The sequence below is a fragment of the Platichthys flesus genome, chromosome 5, assembly GCF_949316205.1.
Source record: "Platichthys flesus chromosome 5, fPlaFle2.1, whole genome shotgun sequence".
Lineage (NCBI taxonomy): Eukaryota > Metazoa > Chordata > Actinopteri > Pleuronectiformes > Pleuronectidae > Platichthys > Platichthys flesus.
Window position 1 is genome coordinate 8918630 of NC_084949.1, and position 15902 is coordinate 8934531.

General features: G+C 41.8%; 1 protein-coding gene across 2 annotated transcripts; it reads right to left on the minus strand.

Moving 5' to 3' along the window:
* Positions 1-20: 20 nt before the first annotated feature.
* Positions 21-13062, minus strand: hap1 (huntingtin associated protein 1). 2 transcript variants are annotated; one of them, XM_062388592.1, is made up of 15 exons: positions 12674-13062; positions 8597-8673; positions 8282-8398; positions 8095-8189; positions 7115-7223; positions 6597-6675; positions 6379-6509; positions 6106-6180; positions 5745-5956; positions 4239-4457; positions 3759-4093; positions 3349-3537; positions 3018-3120; positions 2714-2772; positions 1555-1696 (listed from the first exon to the last, which is right to left on the minus strand). In XM_062388592.1, exons 1-14 carry the CDS (start codon positions 12870-12872, stop codon positions 2733-2735), a joined length of 1980 nt encoding a protein of 659 aa, XP_062244576.1. In that variant the 5' UTR covers positions 12873-13062; the 3' UTR covers positions 1555-1696; positions 2714-2732. The 2 variants fall into 2 exon arrangements, with proteins under 2 accessions (XP_062244575.1, XP_062244576.1); XM_062388591.1 differs by lacking the exon at positions 2714-2772 and having other exon boundaries at positions 21-1696; positions 12674-13057.
* Between the last annotated feature and the right edge of the window lie 2840 nt (positions 13063-15902).

The following is a 15902-nucleotide window of genomic DNA, read 5'->3' on the forward strand; positions in this document are numbered from 1 at the left end:
GAAACACAGACATGTAGAACTGTACTTGATGAAAATGCAGTTTTATTCACATGTGGTTCAGTTTAGATACACATATGTGATGCTAACAACAGAGACTATACAGCAGAGAAACAGTGGTTTGGTTGATGAACACAAATTATAAAAACCCGTGTTTGATTCATTCCCTTTTGCATCCACATGTATCCTATGCCTTTTACCTGCAGGTCATTGAAGAACCATGCTGTTTACATTATTATTATTAACAACTTTATTCTACTGGTATTAATGTTAGAGAATATTTCCCTGAACACCGCGGAGCATTCACGTTGAACGCCCCGCAGGATTTTGGATTTCATTTACATCCCAGCAGTTTCAAAAGTTCCTGATGACATCACACACAGTGGCTTTGTACAAGCAGGATTTTTCAGTCAATACAATCAGTCAAAACACATATTGCTTCTAAAACTCTCACTGGCTGTTTTTACTGCAGCATTGGCAGACCTGATTTGCTTGTTTTCATTTATTTTTTGCTGAGGTTTGGCTCAGGATACACGTTACGTCCAGAGTTAAGACTTTGATGACATGTGCTGTGTGAAAGCAGGCGAGGAACTGCGGGGCAGAAGTTGATCCGACATTGATCGACATTCAGTTCAGTCAGTGTCATCGCCGCCGGCCCCCCCAGCGTGGAGCAAAGTCATCGCAGTGCTTCTGGATTCATTTATTGCCATTTGACAATCATATATACAACATGGTTTCTTCAGAGTAGCAGCTAATGAACAGGAAGACCAAAGTGTAATTTAGTGCATTTGAAAGATCTTCAGGGCCAGAATTGGCTTGATTTGTGGTTTTAACTATTTACAAAAAAACGTGCAATTAATGATCTACTCTCTCGTTGTTATTTATACTTACAATTGACTTTTTTCACTTCAGAAACAAACACAAAAAAGATGGTGACTTTTTTTTAAACGGTGGCAGGAAACTGTAAAATGACATTCACAAAACACAATTTAAAAAGGTTTTTTTTCTGTGTAAAGAGAAAAAGCGTCAGTCAGACGGACTGTTCAGGTGATCGAAATTGTCCTGAGATGAAGATGTTACACACACACACAAACACACACACACACATACAAGTTTATCTACTATACATGACTTCATACAAAAGAACAGTGCTATACACAACGGACAACTCAAAGTATGGCTCCAGCGCATTCTGCGTCTTTTGTGTTGGAGACACCAGAGCAGTGTCACATGGCTCCACTCAAAGCCACTGTGGTGAATGAAAGAGGAGTGAGTGGTGGAGGGTTAGACGTTCAGTGGAGGCCTCGCTGCTTCTCTCTCCTTGTTACTGCGGCCCATCGTCCCCCAGGCTGCCACCCTATGCAGCCCCAGCCTCTGAAGCTTTCCCACGAGGTTCAAGCTGAAAAATGTCCTTCCTGCTTCCTTGTCCGGTGACGAGCCTCCACCCTTGTCTTTTGCTGTGAATGGAGGTTCTGTATTGTAGCTGTAGTGCAGGAGGTGGTGGGGATAAGGAGCGGCTGAGATGCCGCGCTCTTGAAGCAGCTGCAGGAGTCCCGGTGATGAGGTGGTTATGTGTGCAATGGTGCCGGGGGGGGCAGTGCTGCTCCGGCCTCGTAGGCCAAAGTGCTGCTGGAGGTCAGGAGATGAAGTGCTCACGTGCTCAGAGTTCCGACAAGGTGGCAGGCCGAAAGAGTGAAGGCTGCACGCAGAAAGAAAACTATTAAGAACCAAACATAACCTTACACACGATAGATTAGAAATCAAGCCGTCTGTTGTTGTTCAACCATCAAAGTGCATACACAACACATAACAGGATGATGTTTTCAGTTAGTTCAGTTGTTGTTAGTGTCATCACTGCTGTGAAATGAATAAACATGATGTTAGTGTGGTTGCTAGGATGAAAACCTAGGAGAAGCAAGAATGTGTTGGAGTAGAAACAAAGCAAGAGCAGATGAGACAGCACAGCCGTTTTCAGACATGACCTCCAGAGAATGTCTGCACAATTGGGTCCAGACTTTCTCCGGGGTTCCCCTTTCACATATGGACAACGCAGCAGGAGATTCTCAACACAAACATCTCAGCAGTGTTCAAGCGAGGGGTGGTGCATCAGGCAGAGGCAGGATCTAACATTAATTCATCTGAGGATATCATTTATTTTTGTTGACAGCACATCGACAACGGCATCTGCCCTTATCACCAAATATTTGTATTCATCTTGCTTTTCCATTTTTGCATCTGTCGTTTGTTAGAAATGTCATAAACACACCCACTCGCTCGAGGTGGATGCTCCAGAGAATCTCCAGCTGTATTTAGATGCTCTGGACAATATCCGGAGTTTCTTCCGCCAGCAGCCTTGTTAAATCTCCAGAGAATGTCTCGAGCCTCTCACTCGGACATTTGCGTTCTTACATAAAGCCTCACGGGACGATGCAAGGAAATGATCCGGAGTTCAGTACATGTCGAAAAGCAGCTTTAGACAACTCTGTGTCACAAAGTGTTAGTAAGAAGTAAGTATGTACATGCTTTTTCATGAAATAGCCAGAAAATGGAATTTCAGACGTAATACAAAGTCTTCCTTAGTGAAAACCAAGGCCAAACAGCTTCCTCAAATGTTAACCAAGGCACTATTTAGTCAAACAAACAGGGTACGGTGAGTCTGTGGTTGATATCCAAGACATTTACTGAGCATTCACTGTGAATCTGCCCCGACTCTTACTTTTCCCCGAACGCTCCTTCTAGAGCTGGAGAAAGAGCCGCGACAGACGTTTTCTGCCACTGTGAGGGTAAAGAGCAGAAGACGGCAAAGAGATAAATAAAGCAGCAGGATGGGAAAGATGTAATCTGGAACACCTGTATCGAAACAAGGTTGAGGATTAATGGCCATCACATCGGTACAAAATCTAATTCAAGCTCAAATGGAGCTTTACTGTCCAAGATGGAAATTCACCGGGCTAGAGCTATGAAAAATAAAGACAACACAACATGGTAACAAAATATATGAAGGCAGTGTGTATTCTTACCTAGCAGACAAGGAGGGGATGAGAAGGGAGGGTTGGAGGACTTGGCGGGTGGTAATGGTATGTGTGGGAGAGGTCTGAGGGAGGTTGGGACCAGGTGGAGAGGCTGGGTGATCATGGAAGGAGAGAAGCATGTTAAACTACACACGAAAGATAAAGCAGACTATGATGAGAAACTATATGGGCAAGAATAAATAAGGATGGACACTCCTTGAAAGGCAGACAAACGCTGCTAGCATAAACCATTCTAAAGGGTATTTACTAAAGTGAATACACCTGACAGAGGTGGTGGAGCTGAGTGTAGCATGTGTCCGAGTCAGTGTGTGTGTCCTACCCATGGCGTGTGCTCCAGAGAGCTGCGACAGGTCGGGTTCATCCTCCTCCAGGTCGTTCAGGCTGTAGACGTGCTGTATATCCACCTCGAGCTCCCTGAAGTCTTTGGTCAGGACGCCGGGACGCGGATGCAGAATGCCGCCCAGGTTTGGTTTGGCCAGCTGCTGCCACTGATGCAGAGTCACAGAGCCTGACGGACAGAGTCACAAGGAACACAGGTTGTAGACAGAGCAGGTGCAGCACAATCTAAATCAGGTTTACTTGTTTCCCCGAATGAGTCAAATCCAAGTGAATCTTGCTGTTACAAGTTGAGAGAGATGAGCGAGGCAAGATGGAAGTGTGCGTAATACTCTGCCTCAACAGTTCAATGTGTGGAAGAGTAACAGCCTAGAGGATGGATGGATGGTTTACCTTCCAGAGGTTTGACGATCTGCAGGCGGTCTGGCAGGTAAGACCTGGATCCTGCCGAGGAGCCACAGGAGGGCCGTGAGCTGCCGTTGGAGTAGTTGGTGCCTGTCGATGTTGCCGGGCTGGACCCCAGGCTGTTTGGCGTCAGAAAGCCACTGGAGACCTCGCCGTCCTCGCAGTTTGCTTCCAAGGCACGGAGTTTACGCTCACGCTCCACTTCGAAGAAAGGCCGCTCGGAGGAGTGACTCTGTTGGCGGGCCGACAGGCTGCGCAGAGCAGCTTCCAGGTCCTGGCCCCCTGGGGTGCCCGGCTGGCCCAGACGCTTTGGCCCAACAACACTACAAGGAGGACACATGACAATGTTTAACTGCTTCGACCTTACAGAACATTTTAATTAGTGGTTATCATTATCAATATCAAGATCATTTTGCAAACCCTGTCCTGTTCCATTCGATATAACAGTGCAGTGAGACACACACACACCTGTTGTCCTCTTTCTGAGCTGGAGTGGAGCTGGGCTTCTCCTCCAGGGTGAAGCTGGCATTATCAGAGCCATAGTAGCTTGTTCGGGGGGTGCTGGTATGACTGGAGCGAGCCGAAACCGGGCTGGAGCCTGGGAGGGCCGGAGACTGGCACAGAGACCGCAGCTTCCCCACCTTGTTCACCACCTTCACTGTTTCAAACACACGCCACGGGTGGTTCCTTACAGGATAAGCAGAGTAGAAGTGGTCATTGAATCGCACTTGAATATTCATCACCGTCATAGACCATCAGTATCCCCATCACAATATCGGCTCTAATGCAAGTGTTGTCTTACATAAGCTACAGGAAGACAACTGCGCCTGAGAAAAAACTAACCAAAGCAAGGCATTCAGTTTTCTTGTGTCCAAACCCAACCCAACATCAGCCCTTGCCAATGTAACCAACCCGGCCCCAACCCGAACATCATTTCAAATATTTAGTCTCGACCCATGACAGCACTTTTTATTGAAATACACAGGTTAAGTACAGCTGCTTCAAAATCTGCTTATGCAGAGTACTTGAGTACATGGACTTAATTAAATGTCCATTACACGTAGTTTCCTCAGTGCAATTAAAAAAACAGTTCCCCTTCGCATAACAACAGCCACTGTTTGGATTTGTGCCAGAAACCATTAGATTGTTTTGCAGTGGTTACAAAAGTCATCAGGAGTGGACACTTCCCCAGAACCCACAAAACCTGAAAGTGCAGATCCTTTGGTTATATAACAGTTACCTGAAGTTCCCTTGATAAAAAACAGCCGATAGTTTTTTTCAATAACAAAAATAGATCAGACAAGGTCAAAGGCAAAGGCAAACTAATTCTTGTTAATAATTTTAGATGAGAAGAGAATTATTTAAAGTAAAGAGTAATCCTGTAACTAGTATTGAGTAATCCTGCAATGTGCCAGTGATTAAGAGTAATCTCTTCATATCGATATCCTGAAAACAGAATGGTTTCTTTCTCTTACTTAGTACAGAGCCAAGTCACCGTTTGGCACAACGTGTCAAACTGAGACTTTTGCTATAAGAACACAGAAGGTGATCATATTTTCAAAATCTATCAAATGCACAAATTCAATGCCTGATTAACAAAATACTCCAAATTGTTTTTTTTTTTAATTCTGCTCTGCAAACTAAATTATTTCCACTGAAATATTAGAAAAGCTAATCTGCTTTCTTCTCAATATTCCTGCAAGACATTGTCAAACATTGTCATGTGAACGTACAGGGGATTTTACAATTAAAAACAGAATAGATTAAAAACTAAAAAGAATGAACAAGATCAATATTTTCTAATAAATATAAATGAAGTTCTGAAGGGATGTGTTTTTGTTTGAGTCATCCAAAAGGTCAGAGGGGAAAACCACAGGCACTTATTTTATCACCCTTGATGAAATGTCCTGGTGCTGAGCTTGTTCACATTTGCCTTCAACAGGTGAGAACACACTCACAAACTGACGGACTCACTTGTATTCTGACGGAGCCGGGGTGTCCAGGCCTTTGCGGAAGGTGCCCTCTATCTCGGCTGCCAGTGAGTCCATTGGCAGGACAGAGGCCAGTGCGGTGTAGCGCTGCACCGTGCTGTTGGGCACGCTCTTGTTCCGCAGGTTTTTAATGTCCTCTCGGGCCTCGTGGAGCATGTCGCCACACTCAGAGTACTTGTCCTGCAGGTCCTTGAGCTGCAGACAGGGGGAGACAAAGCCATACAATGATACATTGTATAACTCACAACATACACAACTATGCAGAGACGAGACAACCATTCAGCCATACAGACAGGAAGACAGACTGAGTGTGTTGTTGAAGTATTTAACAGTGAGTGTCTTGCCTCTGATTTAAGTTTGCTCTGACTCTCACGGGAGGCACTCAGCTGCTGGTTCAGGCCCTCGTTCTCATGGGTGAGCTGGAAGCACAGAGTGAATACAGTTAAAAGTGTTTTACTGGAATTTCACATGAAGGGAGTGGCTGCTCCTTGAGGACACCTTGTGGGAACAATTTTTGCTTCTGTGTAAATGTATTTATGTGTGTGTATGCGTGTGTAGGTGTATGTGTGTTTGTGCGTGTATGTGTGTTTGTGCGTGTGTGTGTGTGTGTCCCTCACCCCTTTGCAGCGGGCTTGCAGGTCCACAATCTGAGCGAGCAGGGAGCTGATCTCCTCCTGCTGTCTGAGAGTGTCCTCTACTTTCCGTGCCAGCTCATCTGAGAGGTCAACCACCTGCTTGTTGACAGATGCTGAAACACACAAGACAGATCAATGCCCCTGTACCTAAGTTACAGCTACATTATTTCCAGCTGTTGAATCTGCACTGTAACACTTACAGAGCTCCTCCACGCACACCATCATCAGCTCCTGCTCTTGCTCCTCGTAGTTGGTCGTCTCTGTAGTGAGCTCATGAGCCTGCAAAGTTTGTAAGCATTGTATCGTATTAGACAATCATTCAAATTCATGATCACCTGATTCAGCCCTAAGCTGTGATAAAACAAAGGGTGTTACTTCCCCAAATATTGACTTAACAACTCACATTAATGACATATTATTTTCAGAAATGTTTAGTTTTAATTTGAAGATTTGAAATAAAAATGCCTCCTGCATTTCTGTTATATTGAAGTAGTTTTTAAAATAATTAAATATTTTGAATGATTGGTTTGAGTATCGGTTACATTTTCAATATAACATTTTTTGCATTTGAATTTCTTTTTCTCAGATAAGCGTTCAAGGACCAGAACTAGCATTTTAAAAACAAAGCTGCATTTTATAATGACCATGACAATTAATAATTAAACAAATAATAATAAAAAAAAAACTTCTTTATTTATTCCTGTGTCATGTTAATTACCTCTAATCTTAGTTTCCGGTTATCCTCTTCTAAAACTTTCACTTTCTGCTGCAGGAAGTCGTAGTGGACAAAGTTGGTGAGAGAACTGCACGATTCATTCCTTTTAATCCTGCAACAAAAAAAAAGTAGGTCTTCATTGAACAACCCATCTTTTCACTCTTTCTCTTTTTTGAAATCTGAATATCTGTGATTAATGGTTCAAAAAGCTTCGACTGAGAAGATACAACAATAAGAAATGAAAAGAGGGACAACAGTGAATAGTTGTGATGATTAACTGCTGATGGGAAGGACTTTAGTAGACAGCTTAGCAGGAAACTTTGAGAGGATCAGTGGAGATGTTCTAACATGTTTTTGCTTCAACACAGACTCAGTGTACTGAGCAGCAGGGTAAGGGCCCTGTCATAAATACGAGATCGGTCAAAGTTCATCTCAGTTAAACTCCATGTGAAGCCAACCTGCGATTTGCTCTGCCACCTGACAGGCAGGTTTCATTTGCCTCCTTGATTGAAACGGGAGGAGAGGGTTCGCCGCTCAAACATTTGCATACTGTACGTGTGACCGGACCCTAAAGCAACATTTCAGTGTGATAGTGACGACACGTTGCTCCCTTCAGAGTCAAAGTGTCTTCACTATCACCTGATTTATGCTCGCACTGCACTGCAGTAAAAAGTACTTTTTCACAAGAATAAAATAAAAATAAAAGAATAGAACTACAAGCAAAAGTTTGTCAAAGACCAAAGTTGAATAATGCAACCTATCAACAGGTAATTCCTGTGTATTTGAAGGGAGGAGGCTGCTCTGTATGTTCTGAAGGAAAATAAGTGTAATAAAAAGTCTTCAGTTGTGTGTATTGCAGAAAATGCAGGATACTGTATCTACAGTACAAAGACTGAGTCATAGACTTGGACTTTCAAGGAGCTCAATATTAATGGCAGTCGTTCCTCAACCTCGGTGGACATGAACGAGCGTGTTGCACTCACGGTGAGAGCGACTCCGCGTTCTCAGTCTCTTCAGTGCTCGCGTAGAATTGAAGGAGGTCGTCCCGCATCGAGAGCTCGTGACGGAGTTGTGCAATCTAGAAAATAAGTCATGATCACTTGAGCTCAGCAGACTGTAACATAACTGACAACAGTTAGTGTGTGTGTGTGTCATGAGGCGGGTTTTTACCTCCTCCTTTGCAATTTCAAGCTGTTCATCCAGTATTTCATTGCGTGTCGTTAGTTCTTGGTTTTGCTTCAGGAGAGACTGACCGATACGTGCCGCTAACTCCAGATCCCGCTCTTTCTGCAAAGTGATGCAAAGTACAGCATTTGTTTTATTTATTAACATATATTTATTAAAAACATGCACATATTTCGAAAAACTTATTTTACACAATAAGAGTCTAAGGAAGGAATCATAGATGAAAACAGTGAGGGTCAGAGAGGCAGCTAAGTTTAATCCTCTTTAATCCTTTTCATCGGCTGAGTGTGTCTCTCTTACCTCCTCCAGCAGGTGGGTGACCGCCTTAATGTCATGATACGTCTTGGTGACCTGGCCCACTCTGTCTGAGCACAGCACTGCGGGAGGGGGAGAGAGGGATTTGATGAATGGAGGAAGACACAGAGCTGGAGACGGCACAGAGTAGACACAAGGCAACAACGGCCTCACAAACTGGTTTCTACGAGACTGGAGATGTGTTGGATACTAACTAGACAGTGGAGAAGGTTTTTGATTTTGACTGGTGGCTTCTTTGGTTCATATTTTCGAATTAGCTACTGAAAAGACAGCATTAGAAAAAATTGAATGACTGTACACAAGTCACATTAAAATACCTTGTGACCCTCACAATGAGGTAACAGACCTTTTACATGCAATTTACCTGTATTAATAACACATCCAATATCCATATTAAAAATGCTATGGGTCTGAACCCATTTGTTGACGTTGTATTTTTTAATTATTATTTAATAAATTATTCATTTTTTGAGAAGTTAGAGAATAGAGTTTTATGTACTTTATATACACTTATAGTTGTATTGTGTGAAGTGTTATGATCAGTTTCAATTAATCAGTTAACTTGCCAATCAATTCACTCATCCAGTGCTGTAAAGCCTTTTGTGTTTTCTGTTGAACTTCTGGATGAATTGTCTCTGATGAAAATATATTATAGATTATAATCATTTAAAACTGGATTATTTTTCATAGATTACCTCATCATGTAAGCAAAGTGAAAGAAAGAGAGACTACGCTCTTTAACATGTGCCAAATAATTATCAAATATGAACCTGTAACAACAGCCAGGGAGAAAACTCTAAAAGTATTGTTTTTAATGAATGAGTGTGTGCAGTATACAGAGCACACTTCTTCTCTGAGATTCAGACCACAACATCTCCTTGTTGTCAGCCTGATACCAATCCTCTTAGCTTGATCCCTTTTAGCCCAGATAAGACGCCAATAAAGGCCTTCTCCCCTGAATACCGATATAGCTCAACAAGAGAGAGACCGCCAGCTCTAAACTGACTGTGAGTGTTCACACCAGCAGGACATGTACAGCATGAAGGGGATAACGTCCACTGCTTATTCACCTGCTACTTTTGTTTACATTTGTTTATGTTCTCAGTTTAGACAGATCTGGTAATGACGTACCCAGCCTCTTAATTAAAGCCATTAAGGCATTGAACATGAGCCAAACGGTGAAAATGTATTCTCCTTATAAGTTTTGAAATGTTAATTACCCACATTGTACACCAAGGACTCACATTAAATAGCTGCCTACACTAACAGATACATGCTTGAGGGGAAAAATAACATAATGACATCCGACTGATCTCTTTTTAATGGTGAGTAATGCCTGGACTTGTGTGTAACTCTGAATGAAAAAGCTTACTTCAGCAGAAAGTTAGCTGGACTCAGAGAGGTAGTTGCCATATTGCAAAGTAATTAGATGGAAGCACTTGAATTTGGCGTGGAAACATTGATTGGATATCTGTATCGGTGTCTAATCAGCCTAATGGGAACCTTGTGCTGAACTATTCCACTGTAAACTATAGCTGCCCATGAATTATATAAGGTCTACAGCTCTCTGAGGTGATTAGCAGTATGGTAGAGGTCATGTTTGAATGCTCAGTAAAGAGGAATGTAGAAACAAAAATGCTTCAATAAGAAGAAAAAAGGGTAGTGAAAATAATTTGACCCATGTCAAAGTTCGAAGGTTTTAACCATAACATCAGTAGGGCGGTGAACAGTAATGATAATGTCACTCCTAAATGTGGATCTGGGTCACAATGGTGACATAACTGACAAATGATAGATGAAACCCTTCCCTTAATTTGTGAGCTCACTGGTGACGATGCACCAGGTCCACTGGTGGATCTCAGACATTGCACAGGGGGAAATCCAGGGGAGAGTTTATTGCCCAATGGAAGAGGTAATCGCCCATTCTTAGCTGACTCAGCCTTCAAAATGCAGGCCATGCTAATTCAAGTCTAATCATGAAATGTAATCTTTCTGAAGAAATGTCACACAGGAAAATGAACAATTATAAACACCTACTTCAGTGATAAAGTATATTATGTGATATGATCAAAATCTCCACAACAGCTACTAAATGGACACTGAGCTGAAATACTTCTGCTCTATCAAAGGTCAAGAATAAACACTGAAATTTGACACGTTTATTTTGGTTTATTACACTGATAAAAACCTACATAAAAGCTTTAATAGAACCATTCCCATCATCCACCTTGATCAAAAATAATCAGTCAACATGTTGATTTCTGATAATAAGACTCGCTGACTGGTTAAATATATTTGCATCATTCAATCATCCAAAGTAATTGTAAATCAAAGTCTAAATTACACATTATTATAAAGGTTTATATAAGTCTTCCTGAGCACTAAATGGTTAATTAGTTTAAAATGCCTGCATTAGGTATTAGTCTGCATTATATAAATCAACAAAGGTTAATTAGATAACTTTCTAAAATCCTATTGTCCTTAAAGTGGATTGCTACACGTGCTAAAAGAAAAAAGTCGGCAGCAGGGGAGTGGAGAGGTTCCAGATACTGTCCTGTAGCCCAGTGTATCCATCTTCTGCCACAGGACTGCACTAGAGAAGTACCTCTGCTGTGTACTATTTCCAAGGAGTTCTTGTTCTTAGTCAATGAAGTACAATTTCATCTTCATGATAAGGAGCTAAACTGTCTCACCAGCTGAAACACCTCATCCATTTCCTCTTGACCTCACTCTGCAGTGCAGCACAGATCAAGGAAAGACATGCTTTATGCCGTAGAGAGCTTTTACAGTTGGTGCTGAGCTAAACCCAAGCAGCTAACCCCACAGAGGAAGAAGAGGTTAACCCCGCTCCTGTGGATGAACCCTGCTGACTTAGCTTTACTTATGACGTTACGTTGTAGGGATTTGACAGGCGTGGATCAGCGCCAAGAATAAGATTCACATTTATCCTCTATTGATCTCCATAGTTCTGCAGAGCTGGCAGGAGCTTCTTACTGAAGATCTGTCTAGACATTTCAAAATAAAATGGTAGTAAAATAGTGCAGTGTCTTAAGTGTGTGGACCACAAGGAAATATATAAAGATGAGGTCACATTTTTCAGATCCAGATTCATCACTGATTATTGGTTGATTTGAATGTAATAAAAAATAAATGAAGATGTAATAAAAAAAATATACAGTTAAAGCTCCAATCTGCTGAAGTATAGAGATGGTTGTTTAGAGTGTCACTTCATTCTGGAGGGGTGCCCGTGTCGCAGTATTCGTGCAGACACCAGCCCCGTGCCCATTCAGACAAAGAACGCCCCGCACAGAGGAGTAATAGAGGAGAGGGACTGCTGACACTGCTGCTATGTTCCGGACAAAAACCTTTTCAATCTGAGACATACAACCATGTTCTACTTTATAAGCAGATGCATCAATAAATGATCATCAACTGCTCTGCACCATCCTCATGCAATACCCTCAGATGACAGGATCGGAAGTAGGGCAGCAGCACAGTGCATGTACCTGCAGTCTGTGTCCTTCTGAACCACAGAACACAAAGACAAGTTTTCATTTTCTACGCTTTCAAAACAATGTCCCCTCTCAAATTATGAAAAATAGCACTCTAATAGAATAATGTCAGTAGCAAGGAAATTCAAACTGTAAAATGAAATAGAAACTGCGGCATTCAAATAATGTTTCTCTAAATTATGGGTCTGACCTCCATATATTAGGCAAAACCAGGATTCACAATGCTTTTCTGTATACAGGCTTGATTCTGCTGCTGTAGACTGCGGCCACACACACAGGCTCAGTGACCTTCACCACACTAAGAGGAAACATTCAAGCACAATCCATTTACAAAATGTAACACCTCTAAGGACACTTAAATGTTGAACTAAAGCCTCCTCGTGAAAAGAGCTGCACACACAGACATTCTGTTGGAATATTCATCATTTACAGGATGAGCCAGTACAGCACCACTGCACCTGCCCCACATGCTGAGCACTATTTCGAATTACAGCGCTTAGATAACCAACACCTGAGCTCCGCTGGAACATCACGCGCTGTCTTATCTCACCTTGTGACACCTCCCTGCAAAGACCGTCTTTGTTGTTGTTATTATTGTTATTGTTGTTGCTGTTCAGGCAAATCTTCTCGTGCACTACTTCATCCACAAGACTGGACGTGCTCTTGTCCTCTTCCTCCTCCTCAGAGGCAGAGGAGCTCCACACCTCCATTGTGACCGCAGAGAAACTTCCCTCTGCGTCTCCGTCCATCAGTTAAATCCCTTGTTATTCTGACTCTACTCTGTTCTGCCTGTGCTGTGTCTCAGCAGCTGAGTCCCAGCCATCGTCCTGCTGCCCTGTGTATATGTGAAAACAGAGTCCGCTGGTCTACGTGAGTGGGTGTGTACACCTGTGTTTGTGTGTGCAAGAGAATGTGAGCTGCTTGCTGTTAATAAATAATCCCTCAGACTGTACGGGCCATCTGTCGTCATGCCTGCCTCCGTTCACCTGGCCACGTTGGACTACCGGGTAGGAGAAGAGGGGAGGAAGAGGAGGAGGGGTGACGGAGGAAGAAAACTCTAAACTCTGAGTAACTAAAGCTGCCAATGATCACACTGGCTTTGTCCAAGCACAAGAACCTATTATAAAATGGTTATAAATTAAAAAAATATTTACAATGGGAAATCTGATGCATTTCAAAAGGATGCTGCACAGACATCACCCACCCCCCTGAAGTGATAAAGATGGTAGGTTCCGCCTGTGCCAATGGCTGCTCTTATTCTATACATACGTCACACCAGACAGAGAGAGAGAGGGGTCTGCGTAATCCTGCCGCAGACTGAGCCACTCCCACCCCACAGGGGTCGGATGGAGGAAACAGAATCAATAGGATTGAAGGCTAAGATTACTGTGAAGAGAAAAAGGCAATAATTTATTTTTTGCCATGAGAAAGTCTCATCAGGCCTTTGAGAGAATCTATTCAAACCCATTTCTATATTAAAACAATTCTTTATTTCAGTAAAGATTAAGCCCATTATGAATAAAAACAAATTATTATTAAAGCAAATTTTTTGTCATTTTAATAATCAAATTAATAAACCTCATCCTTTTCTTAGGATTAGCCGGTTGCTTTCTATGGACCAATAGTTATTGATTTTTTTCATTTTCTAACATCATTGTGAAAACCCCAGAAATTGTATTTAACCTTGTAACAGCTTCATTTTCTTTTCAATCTAGGTCACATTACTTCCAGTGATTAAGCTGCAATGACCCACAGTCATTTACAGCCACCTTTATCACTGTCCTGTCTGACCACGGACACAGCAGTTTCTTGCAATCAAATATTAACCTCCTCATCCATTTTTTATAAACAAACTGACTCTTTCTACATCAAATGATTCACGCAAGAGAGAGTGGAGCAAACTTTGCACTTGTGCTATCCCATTTCTTTCTTGCATTTGGTCTTTGCAGTAAAATGAAACAAACACTGTCTAAGTGGAGATAAACCGTTCTTTTCCAGGGATGGTTCACCACCTAGACGTCAACAGAACAACACTGCAACAACACAAGTAAAGGTTCTGCAGGTGACAATAGGAGGAAGTAATGTCTCAAGAACTCTGCCCACAATATCCAGCAAAGACGAGTGCTACATGTTTGAGTCACCACCCAGCAATAAAAACACAACACTACAGTATAGTGCTTAGCTTCAACCTCCTCTAAATATCCTATCATTATGAGACATGTTATTACCTTATATATGAAAGATCTATCAACATGTGCAGTAAGAGAAATTTGAAAAAGAAAAGGTAAAGTTACGCTGCAGAGTATGGAAAACATCAGATTTAGTAACGAGTCAAAGCCACTGCTGTAACTCCTTTTGTGTACATATTGAACATGTGACCTCTACCAATCTATGCAAACTGAGAGCTGATAACCTTGGTGAAATATTTGTCTGAAGGAACAACAACCTGGAAGGTCATTTGTCACGTTAACTTCAGATTTGGCCCAGATTTGGTCAGATCAGTTATGCGTAATTAATTAATATTAGGTTTGGATCAACAATTAATAAGAGTGCTTCCTCAAAATACGTTACTGAATTAAATAGGACGGGTACTTCACCCTTCATATCCATAATCACATAATTGGTGAGACACTTAATATGTTTCTTATTAACCAAACTTATGACCTGAATATGGAGTATGTGATCAAACATCTTTCTACTGACACACCCAGCAGACTCAGAGCAACATTAACATGTGGCTCGGCATCACCGGGGTATAGCCCATCTAACACTGTGAGGACACAGCCACAGGCAAGCTCATGAAATCATATCAACATGAACCAAGGTCTTCAGGAGTAAAGTAAATCTTGAGATAAAAAAACATTATACTTAATGTATATGGAAAAATGATCAGAGGAAACACAGACAACAAACTGAAGAGGTAGTTATGAGTAAGTTCAAACTTTTCAAATACTGTCTGACTGCAAAGTAAAAATGTCAGACATTTCCATATAAACTGAATTTGATGTGTCACTGGACAAATCACTGATTTACTGACTTTATATCATGCATCTCATACTGTTCTCTATTGACTCAGTGATCAACCCCTCAGATATATAACCAAAACTAACAAATGCTCCACCTTGAGGTTGGCATTACCTCTCACAGGTCTAGACAATCTATAGATCAAATGATAAACCCTGTCGGTGTTGCTGCGGCAACATATATGCCAATAGTGTCAATGTGATGTCAAAGTGGTCACAAGGATGAGCCATCTGTGGAGCTCCAGCGGAAACTGTTAAGGAAGCCAAGAGATGCCAGGTTAATCGGCTTGCTGACATTTGACATCTGTGACTCAGAAATGTGGCTGAGGAGAGGGGAGGACACACACACGAGGACACACACACGCGGACACACACACAAGGACTTAATTAGGGTAGACCCTAACTACGGAACACATACAGGAGAGAGAGCCAAAACATTAAGGAAAAGATGGCTCGAAATTCAGAATTACAAAAAATAACAAAACAGGTGGTCAGCATTCCCAAGGTTATTATCCATCTTGATCAAATTAGACTTGTCTCCGGCAGCTATCAGCAAAAATCTCTTAGTTAAATACAATGCAAACAGTGTTTCACTAGTTAGAAATACTGTCTTTGTAGGTATTTGTTGTGGTTTTGTTAGTTCAAAAACGCTTAGCAATTGTTTTGATCAATCTGTAAAGACAAGGATCTAATTTATCTTCATACCTTGATTTGAGATTTGTTCAATCATAAAAAGTTTCAATCTCACATTTATTG

Coding starts and splice junctions, on each gene's coding strand:
- hap1 (XM_062388591.1), bottom strand. CDS start 12,872: ATGGACGGAGACGCAGAGGGAAGTTTCTCTGCGGTCACAATGGAGGTG. Junction 7,224..8,094: donor AACGCGGAGTCGCTCTCACC/GTGAGTGCAACA, acceptor TTTTTGTTGCAG/GATTAAAAGGAATGAATCGT. Junction 6,181..6,378: donor TGCAAGCCCGCTGCAAAGGG/GTGAGGGACACA, acceptor CTGTGCTTCCAG/CTCACCCATGAGAACGAGGG.